Consider the following 23,511-nt stretch of genomic DNA (forward strand, 5'->3'; position numbering starts at 1 on the left):
ATGTTCTTGCAGGCTAGTGTTACGTGCTGCATTATATAATATATAGAATTGATTTTTATCTGTACTATGGGAAATAAATTCTTAATAGAGACGCAGGCATTATTTTTGACATCCACATGTAAGCACATTCATATAATTCCTAAAACTTTCACTAGAGGGAGATGTAGTTTATGTGAAGCTCAAACAAATTTGGAAAAAAGCTGTTCCCAGATGTTCAATTTTATGAACGTGTTCATCAGTATTACAGTAGATATGTGCGTAGATTTAACAAAATGTGAAAAAACAAATGATCAAACTAGCACTATTTATGACTTTTATTTTATAAATATCCTTTATGCTTTAAAAAAAAAAAAAAGTAGATTATGCATTGGTAACAGCTATCAAAAGAACCTTAGTGGTATATATTGGATAACTTGCTGAGCCCAAGTAGTTTTATGAAAAAATATTTTTGAAAGGTCTGTGTGTAAAGGAGTTTGTGACATGAGATATAGAAGAGGATTAAGCCAGATTTGTCAAAAAACAGACATTTTGCTTGGCAGCTAAAAAGGTTTTATGCAGCATGTTATGATATTCCTGTCAGCAGCAACACAGGTGAAAAGCAGATGGTTACTGTGATGAAATTTTTTTGCAAGGCTTTTACACATAGTCGGTTGAGTTTTACTATCTTCTGCTGATACTCAGTCATAGGCTGTTGTCTAAACTTAAGGTTTCATTGACTTAAAAAGATGGCACACTGTGTTTAAAAAAACCACAGTATTTGATAGTAGATATGTTTTCATTATTTTGTTTCAAATGTGTGTATCGTATAAAAGCTTTGAATATGTTTTATACCTTAATATAAAACTTATGTATTCATTTGAGGAAATACAGTATTATGAGATGGAGCACTGTGCATTTTATTCTAACTTAGTAGTCTACAGTCCTATAAGTTAACCAATTTTTTGTAATGAATGGTGTGGTTATTTCTTTTTTAATAAATTGTAGTGAAAATAAATGTAATTCTTAGTGATAATGATAAATGGAAAATAATCTATTGATAGAAGCTAGTTCGGTTTTATTTATTGTGACAGTTCATTTTGTTAAATAATGAATTTACTATTATACTTAATTTTTATTTTAGACTAGTCTGAATCACCAGCAAGTATTCCATATAACAATAAGAATGGTTGTGTGCTTTCCTTTGGCAAAACTTGTTGTAAAACAAATCTTTAAGACCTCACCTATTTTTCCTGCTTTCTTAATAATCTTTTGCTGAAGGTACAAACTAAGAAATTAATTGTAGATATTTAATCCAGTATAATCCTTGTTTTTTAATGTAGAGTAATACATTAAACAATACTATTGAAATAGGAGAATGTTATCTTGAAATAGGCTTATTTTTGAGGTTGAAATGATTTATTTTAATTGCTTTCTGCCTGTTATTTATGTTCACAGGACTTGGACTTACTAGCAAACGGTGACCTAACAGTTATAGGAGATCGTGGAGCTACGCTGAGTGGGGGACAGAAGGCCCGTGTAAATCTGGCCAGGTTAGCATTTTTGTTGTTTCTAAAATATATATATGTTGACAGACATTAGTAACTAAAAGTAAATGAATGGAAAACTTTGTGACACTGGCTTTTCTTTAAACCTTATAGAGCTGTATATCAGGATGCAGATATCTATCTTTTGGATGATCCACTGAGTGCAGTAGATTCTGAAGTTGGAAGACATTTGTTTGAAAAGTAGGTTATTGCTATATTTTTATTTAAAATACAATTGTTGTCTTTCAATTTCCTATAGAGAAACTTGAAAAAGCACTTTTGGGTAGATGGTTCACAATATTTAATGCATTCGCTTTCTGCATTTATTTTTCTTCTCTTTTACACATTTGTAAGAGCTGTGACTCTTTCCTGCCTTTTTTCTCTTTGTTTTTAAAAGCTTTGGAATACTCTGGTTTGAAGATATTAGAATCATTCCTAAGGGAATCTGTGCTGTTTTCTTGAGGAGAATGACAGATTTTACATCAGTATTGATCAGTGCTGGGTTTTATGAATATTAGTACCAAGTGAAGAACAGTGTGGGCTAGGATTTTCAATCTCTCTTAGTTTTTATTGCAGCTTTATTTGTGGAGTAATTTATTAGCAGCTTTATTGGATTGATAGACACTCCAAGCAGCTGAAGAAAAGGCCAGAACTCTTACAGTCTTGAGTAGTTGAATTGAAATTTCCCTTTGAAGAAACAGGGAATGATAGCCTGCAGACCAGACTGTGGATAGCAAAAGTAGAGGAGAAGAGAATGTATAAGCTTAACATAAAAAAGAAGAGAGGTTAGACCTTCTATTTCTGAAGAGATAGGACAGTCTTCATTAAAAATCAGGTTCCCTTCTCAATGAGCTTTCTCTTCTCTGTCTCTCTTCTTTCAGACTGCCTAATCTACAGCACACTGATACTATAAGAATAATTCATTTTGTTTCCAGCCAGTGTTTTGTCCTTGCTTTTTCATAACCTACTTCTCTCCCTGTCAAACAGAATTCATTAGAAGTGTAAGGAAAAGCTTCCAGTGATTCAGTTCACTTGGCTTTAGTCGAAGCCTAAGTGAAAGCATTTTCCAAAGCATATGTACTTCCCTTGAATTCCACACTCAAACTACTTAAATTTGCTTTTACTTTTGTTCCCTCCTCCTCACCCCTAGGCAATTGTAGAAACTTGTATTGAAGAAATGATCACAGAATTTCCATTGACCAACAATATATGCATCCTTTTTTCCCAAGCGAGGAAGCTTTTAGCATCCAAATTTGAAAATTGTACATCCCATTTATGTTTATGGTTTTGAATGTGGAGATCTCCTTAAAACCTCATCAATGTTTTATCGATTTCTTGAAATGGTTACATTTTCTTTCTGTGAACAGGTATGAATTTAGACTTTTATGCTGCGTAGACTTTATATTTGTTATTGTATGCATGTTCATTTTCACCTGCTGCAGCTGATACATGGTCTTCATTACTTCTGTATCTTATGTACTCTGTAAAATTCCTCTTACACCTGTTGCAGCTATCTAAGATTTAGCCACTGCTTCTCTGTTTTTGCACAAGGTCACTTGACAGTTTCAGCTTCTGAAACTGTCTGTGCCTTAGTTTGGAAAGCACACATGCCTATGTTGTCAGTCTTTCTCTTTTTTTAGGTCTGAAGGTTTATTCGCTGAGGGGAAAATGGAAGTATAGAAGTGCCTTAGGTGGAAGTTTGAGTTGCCTCTTTGATTTATTCTGTGTTTTATGAGAGCTTTGATATAGAGTCTCTATATGTTGCTGCAGAACTGGAAATCTGGATTTTTGTATGTGCTCTGCTAGCATTAAGTTTTGCTGATAAATGGAGATGTGAAGATATAAGGAGATGACCTCAGAGAATGTGAAACTTGGAAAACTGGCTGTGGTTCTTCCTAGCAGCATGAATTTTCATTTACCTCTTCCTCTTGAGCTCTGGATTAATTTGAGCTAGGTAGATAAAGTACAATAAAACTGTTTCGTGGGGAAAACAGTCTGTGTGGAGTAGCAGTGGCAAAGAAAACTGAAATGTGTCTTTTCTAAAGATGTTAAATGAGGACTTTTTTAGATCAGAACCTGGATTCTGAGGCCCGCATGCCAGCTGTAAAAGGTGCTGGGTCAGCGGGGAGAGTTCAGTAGCTTTCTGTGAATAGTCTGGGCTTGTTTCTTAGTGCTTCCTGAACGGTGCTAGAAATCTAAAGAAGGGAGTGCTTGAGCAAGAACGATTTCTTAGAACATCGTGCTGAGGAATGTCTGAGATACCACTTCATACAAACTGCCCCCAGGAATCCAAACCGCACGGCGTAAAACAATGGGCTAGATGGAAGAAATAGGGGGTTGTTTAATGAGAATCTGAAATGGATATTGTTCAGTTCACTCGCTCTTTTTTTTTTTTTTCCTTTGTAATTTTATATTAAAGTTTAAATTTTTTTTTAGAAGTGCCTATGCTATTTGTTTACATCTAAAGATAGGTATGTTCCTAGTAATTCCCTGAAGCTGTAGAGGGCTGATTCATTACATTTGTTGCTTCTCTCTGTTCTGTTCAGTTGCTATGGTAAACAGCTTAAAATATATAAATTCTTTTCAAATGAGAAAGAATGCGAGTAGCACAGCTCCAGTGGAAAATAGTCCCTAATATTAATGAGGGCTTGTGTCTCTTAAAAATTTTTCCACAGTACAGACAAGTTGTTCTGTGGATGACAGAGTAGATAAAGTCAGTTTTTCAGTGAATTTCTCTCTCCCGATCAGATTCCTTGAGGCCTAATAAGATATAAATTGGATATTCCTTATTTTTGTGCTATTTGTTTTCTTTTTTTCTGGTGAATTCTCTGATAATTGCCAGTAGACCAGCATCAACCTTTTCATAAAAGGAGGTGCTGGTATAGTGCATGTGTGTATACACATATATACATATATACATACATAAATATGCATATATATATGTATATTTTTTTATTTACATATACTATACACATGATATCTTTTCACTAAGGGAATTCAGGAAACTTTAGACCTCTGGATTTTCCGCCAGGTTTGAAATGAAGGGTAAACATTGCAGATAGTGTGACACGTTTCCTTGTGTGACAAAGTTTGGAATAGCCTGTCGTGCTCTAAGAAAGGAATTCAATCATACTTGGGCCCCGAGAGATTTCCTGGTCTGCCTGTGCATCTTTGTAAACATATTTTAGTAATTGTATGGTTTCACATCTCCCTTCAACAGAAATTGTGTCTTATTGCTGATGCTGAGTTAAGGTATTTTAAGGGTCAGGTTTATATTTTATCACTGTATTGAGACAAACAGACTTCTCTAGGTGTTGTTCTTCCCTTGTATCTTTTCTAGTGTGCCGGTCTCAGTTGATGATCAGCCTGATTTCTTTCAGTTCCTCCTTTGTACATATGGGAGTAGATTACAGGACAGTTTGAGAATATTTGGAAATCACACTTAAAATTGTAATGATGTTTGACAATAGTAGGTATAGATGTATCGTTCCTACTATCAAAGGGAGTTCTGCAGATTGTTTCGAATTTATGGTCAAGGTGTTTTGAATATAATGGTCACTTGTCTGTTCTTTCTGAATTTTGCCTTTAGAATTAGAAAAAATCTGCAAAAGAAGTCCTTTCATCTATCACAGTAATAACAATGAAACTTGAGCATATATTCAGGTGTTGGTACCAGGGGATGACAGCTTCCAGTAGGAACTCAGGTGACTTGTGGCATGTAGCTGGACAGTGGGTCGCTGAATAACTGTAGGTTGAAGTTGACCAGAGAGTGACCTGGCAACTTGGCCAGGTGTTCTGAAAGATAACGTTTCTTCTTTGCCATCTAATACAACTGAGAGTTGCTCTGCAAGAGAGGAAGAAGAGCAGGCATGATTTGTAGCAAATCATTTTGTAATTGCAGAAAAAGGTAAAAAAATGGTAAGCTGATGGCAAAGGAGAGCGGGAAATTCCATCATGCAAAATGGATGGATAAGACATCCTGAATTCCTTAGTGTATTCTTACCTAAGACCCAGAAGTGCTTGAAGGGAGGAAGAAAATTAAGTATGGAAAAACAATAAAAGAACTGTTTTAAAACTACATGTACAGATCTGATTATTTATTTAGTCTGTTTAAAGCAGTTTCACTTTTGGAGCCTGTAGGACTTTGTGAGTGCTTCCACTCTAGCATTCCTCAAAGTGAGCTACACTTGCAATTTCCCTGTAATGCTGAAGTTTTGAGGGAATAGAACTTTTGTGGTCGTGTAGACTTGGAAAGCAAGTGGAGTATGTCAGTTCTGCAAAATTAGCAAATAGAAGCTAGAAAGTCTTGCTGTAGAGAGGTTACAAGCAGAATTACTGTGTCAGAGGAACCAAGCAATGGTAACCCTGCCAAATGTACAAGGACGCTGTTCTGTAAACTTAAGAATTTTTCTCTGCTTCCCTTTATGCATAATGTCTGGAAATAGGAGATATCTCAAGGATATCTGTAAGGATTCCCACTTTGTGATTTACACCTGGTCCATGCTCGTCATTCCTCTGGTATGACTGCAGTGATGACAGCCCTAATGTAGTGCTGTTGCTCTTAGAAGTGCGTTAGTTATGCCTTTATGTTTGGATGATAAAATAGTAATTCCTTGAATTTCATTACATTTATTGTAGGTATTATGTTTAAAAGGTACGAATAGGTCATAGAAATGTTGTTTTTTTTTTAAATAAAATGAAAAGCATAAGTCTAGAATTATGTTGGGGTTTTCTGTGTGTGTACATTTTTGTTTTGTTTTGTTTGTCTTAAAATCGTACAATATATGCTTACAGACCCCCAATATACTTAAATGCCTTAGAGTTCTGTGGGTGAGATGGAGAAGAGTATTATGCATACCAGAATAAAAATGGACTTGGGGGGCTGTACAAGTTCATGGAGGAAAAGTTCCTGAGGAGCTACTTGAATGCAAAGATCTCTGACTCAGAAGGTCCATAGTATATGGAGTCTAGAAGCTAGAACTGTATAGTAAAGGAAATATCTTTATTTGCTTATATACCTCAACCAGCCATTCACTGCTGGCTGTTGTCTAGGTCAGGACAATGAATTTTACGGATCTTTATTTTGTGTCAGTGCAGTTGTCCTTATGCACTGTCACAGTGGAGACTGGGACTTGTCATGAGATTGAAATAAAGTATCTTAACAAGATAAGCATACAGATAGAAATGATGTAATATAAGTAGATGTGGTTTTGTGTATTTTTGGCAATTATGTCACTTTTTTCCTCTCCTGAAATTCTGTAGATTTCATAACGTACCAAAACAGCTGGAGAATTCATCTTAACCTTCTTAAATTTAAAGCAGAGAAAAGCACGTGTAGTAAGCAAATTAATATAACAAAGGCTTTACGCCTGTGAGCACTTCTGCATGTGCTTTAATTTAATTTCAATGGTTGTTTCCACTGAAACAGATGTAAGTATTAGAGTAAACTTAAACTTGTGTGTGAACTTGCAAAAAGAAGAGGCAGGAAGAATGTTAAGGAAGAAAGTCTAATCATTAAAGAAGAAACACTTCGCGGAGGTGAAAGAAAGCTGGTTCTTAGAGATAAAAACTTTAAAAAGATTAAAGAACAACATCTCTCAAAGTAAAGAAAACCTGATATGGAAGGAAGAACAAACGAGGATTCATATACGTAAAGGTGCCAACATGCTGCCTCTGCCTAGAGGAGCAATTGTGCTGTTGTAGGCACTTTCCTGTCTTCTGCCACGTGCCCTGCAGTATCAAAGCTCAAACTATTTTTTTAATTGCACAGAAGTTTTCTGGCAAACTGTAATGGGTTTTTAAATGGGTGATAATATCCTATTACTTAGATTTGTTAACTTAAAGTATTGTTTATTTATTTATGTCAAGTTGGAAGAGAATAATTTTGAAACAGATCTATCCTGATTCTGTCCTCAGTGCTTTGCAGAATGAATGAAGGTCGTTGATGCTTTAGTTTTCAGGTGTTAGAAACCTGGGCTATGCTTCAGGCCGGTTTGGAGACAGACAGGGAAAAGGAAATTCTTGATTAAAGGTTGTTAGTTTTTATGCACACAGAAGGTTTAAGTGCAGTGTGTGACTCTGTGAGCACTCAGTGGGCAGGGATCAGTGGTGTAGCAGTTCGGTGAAAAATTACACAGATTGTGGAAGATCACAAATAAGTGTAAGTTGGCAGTGTCATTCTCTTGTCAAGAAAACTGTGCCCTCTTGTTAGATTTTGGTTTGTTGACGTTATGTTTTGTACCTGAAAAAATGTATTCAATTTTGTGAACTTTCAAAAAACGTAGAGGGGCTTCAGACTCAGTGTGACCTGTAAAGGAGGTTCAGAAGTCAAGGGAAAAAAGAAAAAACTGTTTCTCACTTGAATTTATTTTTTTTTTTGGTCTGGAATGAAGAAGCCCAAAAGTGAAGCTGAAGACTGTATAAAGGGTTTATGCACACAGGAATAATGGCTTATTGGGAAGTGGTGGATTTAAACTACATCAAAAAACCATGAACTTGGATTTAGAGAAAAATGTATAGTGGTAAAGGAAGTTTGGTGCCAGAATACATTTTGAGGAATATTGAAATTTCTATTGTTGAGCTTAAAACAATCATGCAAAACAGCCCATCCATAATCTGTCAGGAAGTTATTTGATTCTTACATGGTATAGAGAATGAAACTTTCATAGTCCCCTCCTCCTCCTTTTCCTTGTACTGGAAGGACTGAAGAACATTTGGGTCTTCGCTGTATCTCCTGACTGCGTGTGCACATGTATGTCTGTGTGCATATGTGCATTTAATAAATGTGACAATATGACAGCTTTTTTGTTCGCTAATTCATCCTGCTGTAATGCACTGAAGATGCTTGCAGTCTAACTAAAAAGAGCATGCCTCTCAAGGGAGTAATGGAGAAGCATGCTAAAGGTGAACGTTATGGGTTTTTAAGCAGCAGGAGAAACGATAGAGGCAGTTTGGAGCATGCTCTTTAGCAGAAGTCTGTATCATAGAATTGTATGTCCCATGTTGGAAGGGACCCACAAGGGTCATGGCTTCACACAGCCGCACCCAAAATAAAGCCCTATGTCCAAAAGCTTCCAAATGCTCCATGAACTCCAGCATTCGGGGCCATGCCCACAGCCCTTGGCAGCCCCTTCCATGCCAACTGCCCTCTAGTGCAGACCCTGTCCCTAAGCCACAGCTGTCCCTCCCCTGACAGCTCCATGCCGTTCCCTCGGGCCCTGTCGCTGTCACACAGAGCAGAGCTCAGCGCTGCCCCTCCGCTCCCTGTGAGGAGCTGCAGCCGCCATCAGGCCTCCCCCAGCTCCTCTGCTCTGGGCTGAGCACACCCAGGGACTTCAGTGGCTCCTCATGCATCATCTTGTGTCCTTCACACCCTTCACCATCTTAGTAGCCATTCTTCGATTGCTCCCCAATAGCACCATTGAATTTTTGGCTTGGAAGGAATCTTGAAGATCATTTAGTTCCACTCCCTTTGCTGTGGGTTTGAATAATATGATGACTTTTTGAAGTGTGAAAGCCATACTGCAGGCACGCTCACAAAGCAGCAGTGTTTCAAGAGAGGACACACTGCCTACTAGCAACGCTGTACAAATCTTCTTAGATTGACAGAATTTGGCCTTCTGTTTAAAAAGTCAGCAGTCTAAACATGCTGATGCATCTGAACACTTTGGCCAGGTGTGCGCCACCTGTATTTTCACTGAGTTCCCTGCATAATTGGTAAGAAAATGAGATATTCTCAGATGTTCACCTAGAATTGGGTGTCTTCAGTTATGTTTGTTCTTCTTCAGCTGTGCACAGCAATATTTCTAAAAGTAGGTGGAATGAAACTGAGCCTTCGTGAACCAATTCAAAACATAAATGCTTATAGACTATCTCAGATCTTTTGTGCTTCATTTCTAAGGCAATGCTAAGTTTTCACAAATACAAATTAAATGAGCTTGGAGTTGTGTGCAGGGCCCTTTATTACATTTGGCTGTATTGTACTACGCTTTGAACTTTGCCTTTTGTCGTGGCGATCTTCAGCCTATAAACTCGCTGTACTTTGCAAAACAGGATGTTGTCAAATGGGGGAGAGAATATGCAAAACAAAAAAAAAAAACAAAAAACAAAAAACCAACAACAAACAAACAAACAAAAAAAACCAAAAACATAAATAGCCTGATGTGTTGAAACAGACATTAAGTATACACGTACTGTTTTACTCATTTTGCAACCTCAGTGCATCATGATGATACTGTATTTTAAATGGCAAAATTTTCTAGTGAGCTGTCTGAGCAGTGAGTTGTTTAACTCAGTAATAGCTCGAGGTATATACGCTTTGTTGTGATTTTTTTTTTTTCCTCCCTGTGCTCATGCCAGTGAATTGTGACAACAATTTTTCTACTCATCTCTTATCAACAAACTGTTCAGCTAGTTTCTTTCTACCCAGATAGACGTCAAATATAAAGTTGTTGTTTTTTTAAAAAAATCCGTATTTGGATGAACTGATCTATCTCTGGAAATCCGCATTTCCACAGAGGTCACGATCTAGATCACGTGAGGTGCTGTGTTGATGGCTCTGACAGTACTAATCGGTTTGCTCTGATGCTGAGATAATACATGCCTTTCTTCTTTTTTTTTTTAAATGTAAACTTAAAGTACAGTGAGCTCACCTCACTGTGACTCAGGATCAAGGTTTGAAGGTTTTCAGCCATTAGATTTTGTGGATCTAACAGTGAACTGTTAGGCAGATATCTGGCACAGAGAAATTTAATACTGGAAGTAGCACGTAGCTTGTAGGACCTATGTAAGGTTGAAAGTTAGATCTCTTGACAATGAATATCTCATATATTCTTTTCTGGCAGCTTTCCTATTAGGCAAGCAAATATCCTGTGGTGTCTCTGATCTCTGTCCAGTCCTCTGGATAGGGTTTGTTGAAGACTTTTGTAGCATGTCTTAAACTGACGCTCCAGGTCCCGCACGGCTTGTTTCCGTGACTGCTCAAAAGGTTGGCAGTCACCACACCCAAAATAATACTCCCACAAAGAGTTTGGTGTATGAATAGTTGCAACTGCTCAAATAGTTACCCAGCTGCAGGTAGCCTGTCTTGGTTAATTGTTATCTTCATCAATCAAGAATGACATCACTGGTTTATAGTTACTTGTTGAATGCTGCTTAGAAAGCAGATAACTCGTTCAGCAAGTGGTGCTTTTAACTTAATTTTACTGCAGTTTATTTGGAGCTGCATAATATACTTTCTGTGTGTAATTATTTATTCTGACTAGTAGTATTAAACATGTTGTATTCTTCTCCCTATGGTCTGTCAGACTGACAAAATAGATGTTAAAAGGTGTAGCAGACGCACAACAGGAATTTGTGGGACAGAATAAACCATATGATATCATTATTGTTTAGCTCATGTTCTTTTTCTGTTTTTCTCCCTATACTGCTTATTTGCATTTCTCCATTGAATTTTACAATTAGTTTGCTGTGGTTTTGGTTGTGTTTTTGTTGGGTTTTTTATTTTTATTGTTTGTTTTTTTTTGTAAGAGTGAAAAGGTGTAATTGTTGTGTAGTGCTTTTGTTTTTCTTCTGTTGTCAGTGCCATCCTCCTGTGTTTTATTAGGGGGGAAAAAAAAAAAAAAAGACCTCAGTAGCAGTGGATCTGTGGAGTAAAACGTGTGGTGCCCAGGTCCACATGCACGTTAGGAAGGTTCTTCTAGCAAGCTATCTTCTGCCTCTGTGGGCTGCATTCCTGCTGGCAGATGAATGTGATGTGTGCTCCTGGAGTGTATCTTCCAGCGTGCTTTCATCTACGGGAAGACCAGTCTACGTTCACTAGTACTGCTTGCCTGTATAGACCACAGCAGATTGTGTAGTAATGTTTGCTTTTCCAACCCTCTCAGTGACTTACTTGTAAAAACTGTTATGAAAGTTTATTTCAGAGAAGTTACTTCTGTTTGCTGTGTTTTTCTATCGCTGTCCACAATATGTTGCCTTGCTTCCTTTCCATTAGTTTCATTTTCATTAAATAACCTCTTCAGAATTCAGTCTATATATGAACATTGTTAGGAGGACATTCATTGCAACTTTAATGAACTACATCCTTCTCTGTCACTCTAAATCAGAAATACAAAATTACTTCTCTTCCTTGAATATGTAAAAAGTTTAAAAACAAAACAAAACCAAACCAGCATGCTTGTTGAGCATAATTTTGAAAAGTCCAATAGGCATGAGTATCATTTTATTTTAAACACTGTTAAATTGAGTAGAAGTTTCCCAGAAACAGTCGTTATGTTTTAGGATACCTTATTTTTAAAACTTTTTTGCTATCTGTTTGCAGGTGTATTTGTCAGGCTTTACATCAGAAGATCTGTGTTTTGGTGACTCACCAGTTGCAATATCTCCGTGCTGCAACTCAGATTCTAATACTAAAAGATGTAAGTGATAATAATGTCTATATATTTATAGCTTTCTAATTGTCTTTTATAATCTAAGAAAGGGAAAAAAAAGTTCGCATCTCATTTTTTATTTGTAGATGCATTTTCTGTTTACTGACTGCATGTGTTTCTTAAGATAAATAGTTACTAATAGCAGTTTTGTAGAACAACTTTCCTGTTACATTTTGCTTCTGAATTTTATTATACCTACATATAATTTTACATATGAATTTTACATATGAATTTACATATGTATGTAATATATTGTGAAAGAATTATTTCTTTTGAGACAGAGTTAATGCTTTGCTTCTATTCTTGTTTTTTACACTGTTGTACGGATTAAGGGCTGTGTTGGTTTTGCAGCCAATCACCTTTTTAAATTCAGACTGAGAAACAGGCACAGATACCTTTGAGAACAAGCAGTCCTTCAGAGAAACTTGTTCCTTCCAGACTTTCTTGTACCATTTGTTCATGTGTAGAGAGGAAATGCAACAACTTCAGATGTTTTTTAAAGTTGAGTGATGAAGTACTTCAAATTGCTTTTGTTGCATCACAGAGTTGCAAGAAAGTATATTACCTGCCTTTTTCCTTGTTCAGATCTATTTAAACATTGCGTTAGTGTTCTAGGAATGAGTTTGTGACAGATATAAGAAACAACACACACTAGGAAAACAGTTTGGAGTAGACATGACTGGTGGTCATGAATGTAGTTCAGTAAGCACGTGCTAAAGCTGCATGGCTGTCCTCCGCAGCTTCTCCAGAGAGGTAAGGCTACCTGGCTGTAACTGGGACTTTTGCTGTCCCCCATCTGTGTTACTTGGCCTTGTAAACTGTTGGAATGGGATTGCTTAGAGAGTGAAGAGCTTGTTATTGCACTTTGGAATGGTGAATTGAGAGAGGCTTCACTTCATTTACTGCAGTGGGTTGTATGCTTAGCAACAGTAGAACTCTAGAAGCAGCAGGGATAGGTGAAAACATTGTTACAGAAAAGGTACAATGAAGATAATCAAATCTTGTATTAATTGTAGGGTAAAATGGTGGGAAAAGGGACCTATTCAGAATTCCTGAGGTCTGGCATCGACTTTGCTTCCCTTCTGAAAAAAGAGGAGGAGGCAGAACAGCCATCAGTTCCAGGCACCCCCAACCTGAAGTCCTCCCGGAGCCGTACCTTTTCAGAGTCCTCTGTCTGGTCCCAGGATTCTTCTGTCCACTCAGTGAAAGATGGAGCAGTGGAGCAGCCACCTGTGAGTACTCAGAGAACAGAAACATCACAATTCTTGTTTGGCTGTGTTGGTTTTTTTTTTTTGTTTGTTTGTTTTTAACTCAGACTATGAGGAGGGCTCTTTCCTGACTGCCTTTGAATTTCAGTGAGTGTTGGATTCCATTAGCAGGTGAGAGCTCACTCATGGCTGCCCAGAACTGGTAGTCCTACAACCTGAGCTGCAGAGGGCAGGCATCCAACAGCTCTGTGCAGCTCTTTTCAGCAGTTTGATCAGATTCGTCATTGGCTCTGCCAGGTTTCCAAAAGAGTTGTACCCTGATATTTCCTGTCCTCTGACAGTGGTACTTTAAAGGACCAATAATACTGTGTTGAGTGGGTTTTATGTGTTTGTGCAGTGCTGAGGTCAGATTAATGATTTCCTTGAAATGATAAGCTTGGGAAATGCATGCAGAATATATAGCAGTGGCTTCCTACAAAATCTTCATTTGTATGGCTGGTATTATCGGTATTATCATACCCACATGATCATGAGCTGGCCCTGAGGGAAAAACCTTGGGATGCTGTTGCACAGCTCTCCCCAGCTCTTCTGGTATCGAAAAAAGAATGCTTTTATGGTGCCAGCTTGACTTCCATATGCCTTGTTATCTCTTGGTCTACACCGTGCAAAAGCAGCTGTAATGTTTTCTGTACCAGAGGTAGCCTTATGATGGTGTGTTTGCATTCACACAAAACAGTGCAGGAGTCCTGTAGCCCTGCTAAGCTTATGCTAGCACTACATCCATGGAACAGGTAATTTCTGTATGTCTTTGAATCTTTTAATCTTTATACTATGGGTGTATATGATATATTTTTCTATAATAGAAAGCAGTTAGAGCTGCTAAACTCAATCACCCTCCCAAAAAAAGGGCTGGAAATATTTACTTTTCATATCTTTTTGGAAGAATGTTTTTATGCCAAAAAGCAGTGAACTTACCTTCACATCTGATATTATTCATTTGTCAGCAGTGACTGCTGTAAGATCCATAAACATGCCAAACTTCTTAGCAGTATTAGAGCTGTTGGGTTGGGAGGGGAAAAAATAAAAGAACAACAAGCAAAACAAACGACTCCCCGAAAAACAAGATAGGCTTCTCTTATAGGCAAGTAACTAGGATTTCTCTTCACTTCTGAGTCAGATCTGTTAATTCCTCTGCTTCTGTGCAGTTATGTCTGCTGATAACAATATCAAATGTTATATGCGCACTGATCTAACACTTGGTTTTCTATCATATAAGAGTAACTCCTCTCCCCCCCCCTCCCCCCCCCCAAAAAAAAAAAAAACAGAATGTTGTTCTTTCGGATAATAGATCTATCTACCTGTTTTATGTCTGTTCTATTTTTTTTACTTTTCTCTCTTTTAGTGTTCCCTATCCATGGGTCATTTTAGTGGTTTTCCCAATTAACAAATGCTTTGATTAGAAGTTTGTTAATTCTTTTTTTACTATCAGCATATGTTGACTGATTTCTGATTCAAACTTACAGAAGGTTGTTTACTTTAAAAACTTTTCTGAAAAGTAAAGATTATACACACTTGGACTGAAAACAGAGCCTTTTCTATGTTAAGGCCTTGGTTTTGAGAGCCATGATGATTGATGCTAGTGCATAAGAAAAGAAAAATCTGGTTCAGCAGTTAGCAGTGCTGGCAGTTGGAGCAAATATTTCTGATTGGAAATGATCTCATGTTACATGCAATGATGCAATGCAGAACATAATCCTGTCAGTGTCATTTTTCAGTAGATCCTGCCAGTAGATTTTTCAGTGTTACTGCAATGAGACTAATTTTTTTGTGAAAGCTATAGTTCTCATACTTAAAGTTTTTGTATGTGTAATCACTTTATCTTATTATTTAATTGTTTGCTGATTTTGAACCATGTCTTTCAAGTAGCTTAGTCTGAATCTATAGCTGCCAGGTTAATGTTTTGTTTTTTTTATTTTCCAGGCTGAAAATCCACTGGCTGCCGTGCCAGAGGAGAGTCGTTCTGAGGGAAAAATAAGCTTTAAAGTTTACAGAAAGTATTTCACTGCAGGAGCGAACTACTTTGTGATTTTTATACTTGTATTATTTAATATTTTGGCACAGGTAAGTCACTGGGAGTAACAAATATTAATAACAAATAATTTTGTTTTTACCATTTTCTAACGTAGTGTATGATTGTTACTGTGATGTTGCAGTGAAGATATTTAGGAACGTGGCTTTCTTACATCTAATAAGTTGATCAAGTATGGAGTTTTTATACTGCATTGAGATGTTACGCACTGATCCTTATTCCAGAAGTTGTAATACTTCAGTGAAATCATAATTCCACTGACAGTGCAGCACAAAAATTATAAGCCAGTTTAGTTTTTCAGAGATGCAGAACAAAATCTTAAGGTGTATTAAATAGCATCTAGCAAATCTGAAGAAATATTTCCTTCTTCAAGTGAAAGCATAAAAAGCTTGACTGGGTATGGAGGGAGGATTACAGAATTGTTAAAAGAAAAGCTCTTCTGCTGGTAAGCGCAGGTTAAGAAAAAGGCTAGGAGAATCACTGTTTAGAAGAAGAAGAAAGTGAAATATTGTGTGATGCAGACTGTAACAGATATGTAAAAGAATTTTTAGAGAAGGAAAATTATTTTTAAAACTTACTGAAAGAAATGATGAGTTGAGAAGGCTCTGTGAAGACAGCCTATTGCCCTTCTCTCTATTTCCTGCTGAGAAAGCTCAAATTCATTTCATGGAAATGATTGGTCTTGGCTGTAAAAAGTAGTATGTATATTTATACATGTTACGTCCTTTTTGCTTATCCTTAAATTGAGTCTGTTAGAAAGAAGGACAACTAAGCAGGATCTCTGCAGCAGGCTTCCTAGAACTTTAATTCACGTGAACAGAGGTATATTTTGAGATAAGTAGCCCTTTTACAGGTTTATAGTCACCTCTTGTCACAGAAGGAAGATGGTGGTAAAAGTTTTTTCCCTCCCTCTCCTCTCTCATCCTCTTTCAATTCTGTTTCTGGTAATTATCTCCTGTAAACACAAATTTCTGGACTGGTAACATCAGAAAGTTTGTTAATCAAAAAGCATTTTGAAATATCTGCAGTGGCAAATTTAGGAACTGAAAATATGTCTTCTTTAATGTGCAATTAACATATGTTAGGAAGAGCTACTATGTTTTACTTGCCTAAGTGTCTTGCTTTCCTTTAGTTTACTAACAAGGAAGGTAATTTAAGGTAACTTCTTTCTTTGTAGAGGGATCTCATAAATCTTCTAATGTGCTTTGCAAATTGCTGCTAATCTTGAAAGACTGGATGGCATACTTTTTTGAATATGTGATGTTTTCCCAGAGAACATAAAAGAATAGCAAGGAAGTTAACTTTCTAATGTTTTTTTCATTTTGCAAAATGATTCCTGTATTTTCCTCTTTTATTCAAGGTGGCATATGTGCTCCAGGATTGGTGGCTTTCTTACTGGTATGTTAATGATGAAAACTGATCACTTGTGCCTGTCTTTTCACTCGGGAGTTGTTTGTCAAATAGAAATCACTGTTTTATGGGTATGGGAAAAAAAACTTGTTCTAGGAAACTTCAGGATCTGCTTGATGTTTTCTTATCTCTACTCATTTTGTGCATGGAAAAAAAAAAAGAAACATTATGCTGTGACTGTGATAGCTTCTTCTCATGGTGTGGTGCATGGCAGCGTCAGGGATACATGGGATCTTTTGAACTGAAGGTTTCAATAGAGTTTAATCTAGAAACAGTTAAACGTGCTCATGAATATTTGCAGAATGTGATTTGATGATCGTTATCTTCCATATGCATTGCCACAGGGCAAATCATCAAGAAAAGCTGAATGTTACAACAAATGGAAATAATGGAGCAAATGAGACTGAACATCTAGACCTTACCTTTTATTTGGGAATTTACGCAGGTAACGACACGTGTGCATGTGTCTATATACCTTAAAGATCTGTTATTTAACCTACTGTAATAAACAATTTTGAGCGGTGCAAAGGAATGGCAATGTGGGGAAATGTGATTTCTAGCTGGAACTGAGCAATATTCTAACATATTTGGAGCTTCAGTCTTTCTTCCTTACTAAACTTATTGGAATTAATAAATAAGTAGGTAAATACAACAGAAGAAATAGGTCGAATGCAGACTCTTCAGTTTTTTTGCCTAGATTTTAGTAAGTTAAGCATTCAAAAAGTAAGCTTATGGTTGTTGTCTCTATTAATAGATTACTCAGCTCTATCTTCTGTTATTATATGGTTGAGCAAGAGGGATTTGAAACTGATACTTGTTCTGTACTGTAATAAAACTTGGCATGGCAGCATTACTTCTGAAGTACCATAGCAAAAGAATCAGTTTTTAAAAAGCCTCCTAGATGAGTATGCAAAGCAAAGCGTTAAAGAAAAATTCAATATATATTCTACATATACATTTCAGTATATAATATTATAATATATATATAATAGTTATCCATATGCTTTTTAATACCCAGAAAAGGACTCTAATCTTCGCATTCAGACATCAAGACATCTCAAAATACTTGTCTGAAGTGTCAGTTTAAAAATTAACGTTGAAAAATAATGCGCAGAAATATGCTCTCAGGCTCTGCTATTTAGCACTTCTAGTGTTTGATAGTTTTGCATGGCACAGTAATTTCTTGATTGAGATGTGAGTGATAGGTCTGAGAAAACAGGTAGTATACCAAAAGAAAATTCTCTGAATGTATTAGAAACATCTCTCTCGCATGAGAGGATAAGTGGAATCTATTTTTTTATTCTTTTTTTTTTTTTTTTTTTTTTTTTTTTTTTTTTTTTGTGAGAATCCACATGATCTGAGTATTTGACTGAATACATCGTACTTGGCCTGGGAAACAGCAATGTAGGAGCCAGATAACTTGGCTTTTATTTTCTCTGTAATTCATTCTTATTTCATGCGCCAATCAGTGGACTGCACAGCATGATTAAGAATGTCAAACTTGGCTTTCTTTGACCATATAACCTAAATCAAATTGCAGAAAATTTTATCCTTTAAGGCAAATTTTGTTCTAGATAACAGAAAAGCGAAAGTTAACTTTGATATTGAAATGTTCTGATAAGTCAGTGATACATTTGCAGTGGTTAAAGAAAAAGCATTGTTACTTCCATAAAATTGTAAGTTGAAAAACAGTTATAAAAGGATAGTAAATTTCATATGAAACACATAATTAATTTTTTCTGTACCCTCTGAAATAATGCAAAGTAATTAAAGAATTTTTTTAATTGTTTTCAATGTTTAAAAAAAATAATCACCATGGTAGCTCCTTCCTGGTGTTTCAGTGGGATTAAGATTTAGAAAAATAAAATTTGTTAATGGGAATCCTCAGTGGTCAGAACTGAGGTGCCATGTCCATACCTTTTGTATAAGTGTGTCAGAAGACTGCCTCTCATGCTGAGGAGGTAAGCTTGTAAACATAGTAAGCAAAAATCTTCTGCCTGAGACAGACAGGAGGAAAGGCTTGACAGTAGTGTTGTTACACCCTTTTTCCACCAGCCATTAGGTGTCCTCAGGTGATTAGTGCAGTGACGGCCACACCAGCAACTTCAATCAGCTCTGAAGACTGAATGAAGTTGTGCAGAAACATGGGGTTGCCAGGAGCGCTTTCCATCCTCATCCGTTTCTCCAGCCATCTCCTTTTAGGCTTTCACTCTGAAAGACATGGATAATGAGGTTAAAATTAATGCATAAAGTAATTTATTTGCCACTGAAAAACTTATTTTTACCATTCCCATTTCTCTCCAGGCTGTAGGAGGAGGAGCAATATTGCGTACAAAAGATATCCAAGCAGTGTGTTTAGATTTCTGAAGGTGATGGGTTGAGCCAAAGCTCTGCCCTGTTCTCTCTGCTTGGTACCTCTGCTGCTCTCTCTTCTTGCCTGACCCAGGTTTCCTGGAGGAGCATGTGCATTTACTTTTGGAAAATGAGCTTTCTTCTGCCTGGCCTGGAATATAGTAGTCAGGACAAAGCAAACTCTCATCCCACCCATGTGCATCTCCACCCAGAGCAATAAAGTACATACAGACAAACATAGTAGTTATATTTGCATTCTAGAAGGATACATCTGTAAACAGGAGGTAACAATTGGCCGAATGACATCGTATCATGTAAAACCTCATTCAACCACTACACCATAGCTGTACCTGAATTGCATCCAGGTTCTCCCTGTCCTTAGAACTGTTCATGTGTTAGGTTGATAGTTAAAGTCTAATTTAAGGTTGTCCTCAAGGCCTGAACATCTGGGCTTGTGGTGGCTGCATTCAGTTTCTGGAGCACATTGCCTGGAAGGCCTGCAGAACTGCCAAGTACAAGGTTAATAACTGCTGTTCAGCTTTGGACTCTGCTGGAAACTTAGGCAAGCACATTGCGGGCTACTTGCAGCAAACAGACCCACAGCAATCTCATTATTCTTTGTTTCCATCTTTTGCCTTGTAGCACCTCTGTCTTGTAAGTGGAGATGTGCTCAGAAGACAAACAGTCTGCAAACCAATTCCCTAGAAGCACTCTATTCACACTGCATAAGGGATGCATCTTGTTCTGTGTTAGAGAAATATACATCATTTAAATGATTTGATGTGGTTTACATGGGGAAGTATGGCATGAGTGGTTTGAACTGATTGAGAATAACTCAAGGTTGTTGCTAAATAGCCGTGTATATATATATTACTTGGTTAATACCTGCTGGCAAATGCTGAATGTTCACAGTGACCTCTGCAAACCACAATTACACATGGCACTGTGAAATGAATTTCTTAGCAAAACTGTTATGCAGGAGGTTATAATACAGATTTATTTAGTGGGTTAACAGACATTTCCTGCATTTCCATTAAGCAGTGATTCTTTTGAAGAGAAAAAGAGAAATTGTTTAAATATGACTAACTACAGCTATTGACAAATATCAGTTAGCTATGTTCTGTGCTTGGAGTCCCTTAGGCAGTTGTTAGGATTCTTGCTATATGCAGAAACCAACAGAATTATTTTGTTGTTCAATTTTATATTGAAATCCTTTTTGTGTGTGTGTGTGTGTGTGTGTGCGCGCATGTGAGAAAGATGCGTATCTTTATGCATGCTCTGTCAATTTTTGTTTACTTTCAGGTTTAACGGTGGCTACAATACTGTTTGGCATAATAAGAAGTCTTCTGGTCTTTCAAGTTCTTGTTAATTCTGGTCAGACCTTGCACAACAAAATGTTTAAATCCATTTTGAAAGCTCCTGTCCTGTTTTTTGACAGAAATCCTATAGGTAAGTTTAATTGTCAAAAACCCTTAACATTTAATGTAACTAATTGGTTATATTAAATATTCTATTTCCTAGCAGTTATAAATTGAAAGTAGTAGTTTTGGTTTTTTTACACACTTGTGGTTTCTGCTTCTTTTAATAAAAACCTACTATGGTATTCTTAAATTCAGAAGTCAGACTGTTGACTGCTTATATGACAGTTGATCTTACTCCTTTCGAAACTGTGCTTTTGGTGTTGTTCATTGAACAGCTTGCTGCTAGTAGCACTAACTGCACCAGTTGCTGGTTGGTTCTGATCTGATTCAGTTAGCAAAGACCTCTCTGTGACATCGTGAACGTATATGCATGTGTTTTGTGGGGATGCCTTTCTTGTGCTTTTCTTTGAAAATTTGACCCCAGCCATCATTTGCCCTTTTTAGAAAATAATTCTAAGCAAGCGTGGTAATTCACAGTTGTTGAGAAACTGTGTAGTTTAATATCCTTCCAAAATGGACAATAGAATGCAATTTAAAACTGTAATGCAGATCCTTACACTCTTCAGAGAAAGGAACAGGGAGAAAAGCTGGAGCAGAGTTAAGAGAGTTGGGGAAGTGGAGTGCTGCTGATTTAATGACCAGAAATCTGATGTGCCTTCTGGCCTTCATTCTCTTGAAGGAAAGGAATATAGGGTTGGTTTCATCCTTCCAGGGGCTGTTTAATAACTGTAAGGGTTCATAGGGATAGCTTTGTTGTTTGAGAGAGAGTAGGAATATTTTCAGGAAACATATTCATGTGTAGAAAAGGTTCACATCCATAGTATGATGAAAAAAACATAGATAATTTCCCCCTTAAAAAAAAAAATAAACCTACAGCTGCACAAGTTTAAGGCCGTTATATGGGCTTGTACTCTGTGTCTGTGGCAATGAAAATTGAAGGCCGCTGCAAAGGGTTAGAAGTAAAGCAGTAAGCTCAGTAGAAAGCCAGTGAGAGCATATATGTCACAAGAAATTACAGTGCTAATGGGGTTTGTTGTCAGAAGTGCAGTGTTTATCCTCTTACCTTTTTGTATGCACCGTGCGCACTGTGTTTTTTGAGGAATACATAATCATCTTGTAAGAATGCCCAAAACCGTGGCTCATTGTAACAAATAAAGTCAGAGCTATAGACTAAACATCAGGGACAATGTAGAGTAATAAGAAATGGTTTGCTTTGTAACATACTGTGAAGCTCAAATTAGCAGTGCTTTGTAAAAGAGTGGCATTCATACAACCTGCCTATCGCTGGTATTCACACACCATCATGACTTACTGATGTATGTTTCTATTTATCAGCAGATATTTTATAATAGAAGATTAACTTCAGCGTGTATAAATTTCTTTTCCTTCATCTTTCTTTTGGTCACGGTAGCGTGCAAAGGTACAGATGTTCTGATCTGAACATCTTTTGGAAAAGGAAAAAGAAAAGGAAAAAGATGACATGGGAGACGTGATGCTCTTGTTCAGAACTGCAGTGTATAGCAGTTCTGAATTCTGTTTTGAATATCTTTCTTTCTTCACCTGAGTGAGGTGGTTTTGTTTTTGTTGTTGTTTTTTTTCCTGTGTATGTATCTTTTAGAATTTGCATTAGGGAAGGAAGCAAAAGCCTTTTTCTCTTTTTTTTTGTCTTTTTTTTTTTTTTTTTTTTTTTTTTTTTCAGTTTTAAAGATACTACACTAAGAAATAGATACTGAAAAGAAGTAGAAATTACTAAGCACTCTTTTTTTTAGTGTTGTGATTGTAGCAATCAAGCCAAGCTATTAGTTAGCATATCTCACATTAGCAAAGCTGATACTGTGGCGACAGATCTATCATTTAAGCATCCAGTGTGTTTTCAGTATTTGTGTGAAGTCTCTGAAACATTTGCAGGAGCAGTTGCAGCAAACTTTTGCTGTTTTATTTCTCCAAAAATAATCTCCAATTAAAAATGCTGGAGTCAATATTTTGAATACACAGTGATCCATTTTCAAAGTTGAGGAAGGAAGGAAATTAATAGACATCCCAAGCTCTTCGTGGTTCTTACTGGAGAAACAGACTGATGAGCAGTATCAGGGAGTCGACATGAGGAAATGGAAATACGTATTGAATCATGACATGTCTGTCAACTCCCAACAGTATAGATCCAATCAGTTGTGGTGAATAAATGAGATGACTTATTTCTTAAAAAAAAAAAAAAAGAAAATGCTTTTTGGATCAGCTTAAGCATGAGACTAAGACCTCTCTTTATATGTTACATCAGCAATGTATAGGGATGTTTGTTAAGGGAATAGTAATGGGCATCTCACTCAGACAATGGAGAATATAGGTATATTTTTAGGAACTTGGATTATACAGTACAGATGGAAAAGAAGTATGAGGACCCCTCTCCTTTCTGTTTTCCCACTCAAAAATATTATTATCTACACAAATTTCACTTTTCTGTAATTTGGCATAGATCTAAAAGTACTTATACGTTGCCGTTGTGATGGTATTTTGCATTAGATGAACCTTGCTAATGCACAACTGTTTGTTTCTCAAGGACCTAACCCTATAGAGCTTACAATCAAAAATGACTAAAGCTTATTGTGCTATCCCGAATTCAGAAAGAACAGACAGATACTTATGATTGAAAGTTAAATTTATCAGTTGATACCTATATGGCACCACTTAAACAGCTGTAGGGAAGTTATGCATTATGTGGTTGTTCTTGTGAATTCATCACACCTGACTTTGTTAACAGAACTTTCTTATTTACTCCTTTCAAGAAGTTGTCTCTTTCTTTAGAAACTTCCTTTCTTCTTCTATCACATCCCATTAAGAGAGTTGCAGGCATGTCACGATGTCTGTAAGGAGGAAAATATGGACATTCACACTTTATAGTGTATGCTTTATATATTCCTCTTTACGTGTCACTTACAGGAGTAAAGGAGTTGATTTCTGTGCAGGTCTAGCACAAGAGGGCAGCATGATCTGTTTTATCCCAGCGTAGCATTGCAACAGCTTGTTAGAAGGCTAGCAAAATTTATCTGTTACAGTTTTAGAGATGGCATTTGAGGAATG

General features: G+C 36.8%; 1 protein-coding gene across 2 annotated transcripts in view; it reads left to right on the forward strand.

Moving 5' to 3' along the window:
• ABCC4 (ATP binding cassette subfamily C member 4 (PEL blood group)) overlaps positions 1 to 23,511 on the forward strand; it is a 151,492-nt gene that overhangs the window by 39,321 nt on the left and 88,660 nt on the right. For both annotated transcript variants that reach the window (XM_085215631.1, XM_085215630.1), the window contains exons 12-19: positions 1,435 to 1,529; positions 1,638 to 1,724; positions 11,845 to 11,941; positions 12,970 to 13,185; positions 15,142 to 15,282; positions 16,611 to 16,648; positions 17,005 to 17,105; positions 20,315 to 20,461. In XM_085215631.1, coding sequence (XP_085071757.1) covers positions 1,435 to 1,529; positions 1,638 to 1,724; positions 11,845 to 11,941; positions 12,970 to 13,185; positions 15,142 to 15,282; positions 16,611 to 16,648; positions 17,005 to 17,105; positions 20,315 to 20,461 — 922 coding nt within the window. The remainder of the gene's footprint in view (positions 1 to 1,434; positions 1,530 to 1,637; positions 1,725 to 11,844; positions 11,942 to 12,969; positions 13,186 to 15,141; positions 15,283 to 16,610; positions 16,649 to 17,004; positions 17,106 to 20,314; positions 20,462 to 23,511) is intronic.

The sequence above is a fragment of the Meleagris gallopavo genome, chromosome 1 (genome assembly GCF_905368555.1).
Source record: "Meleagris gallopavo chromosome 1, MGAL_WU_HG_1.1, whole genome shotgun sequence".
NCBI classification, from domain to species: Eukaryota; Metazoa; Chordata; class Aves; order Galliformes; family Phasianidae; genus Meleagris; species Meleagris gallopavo.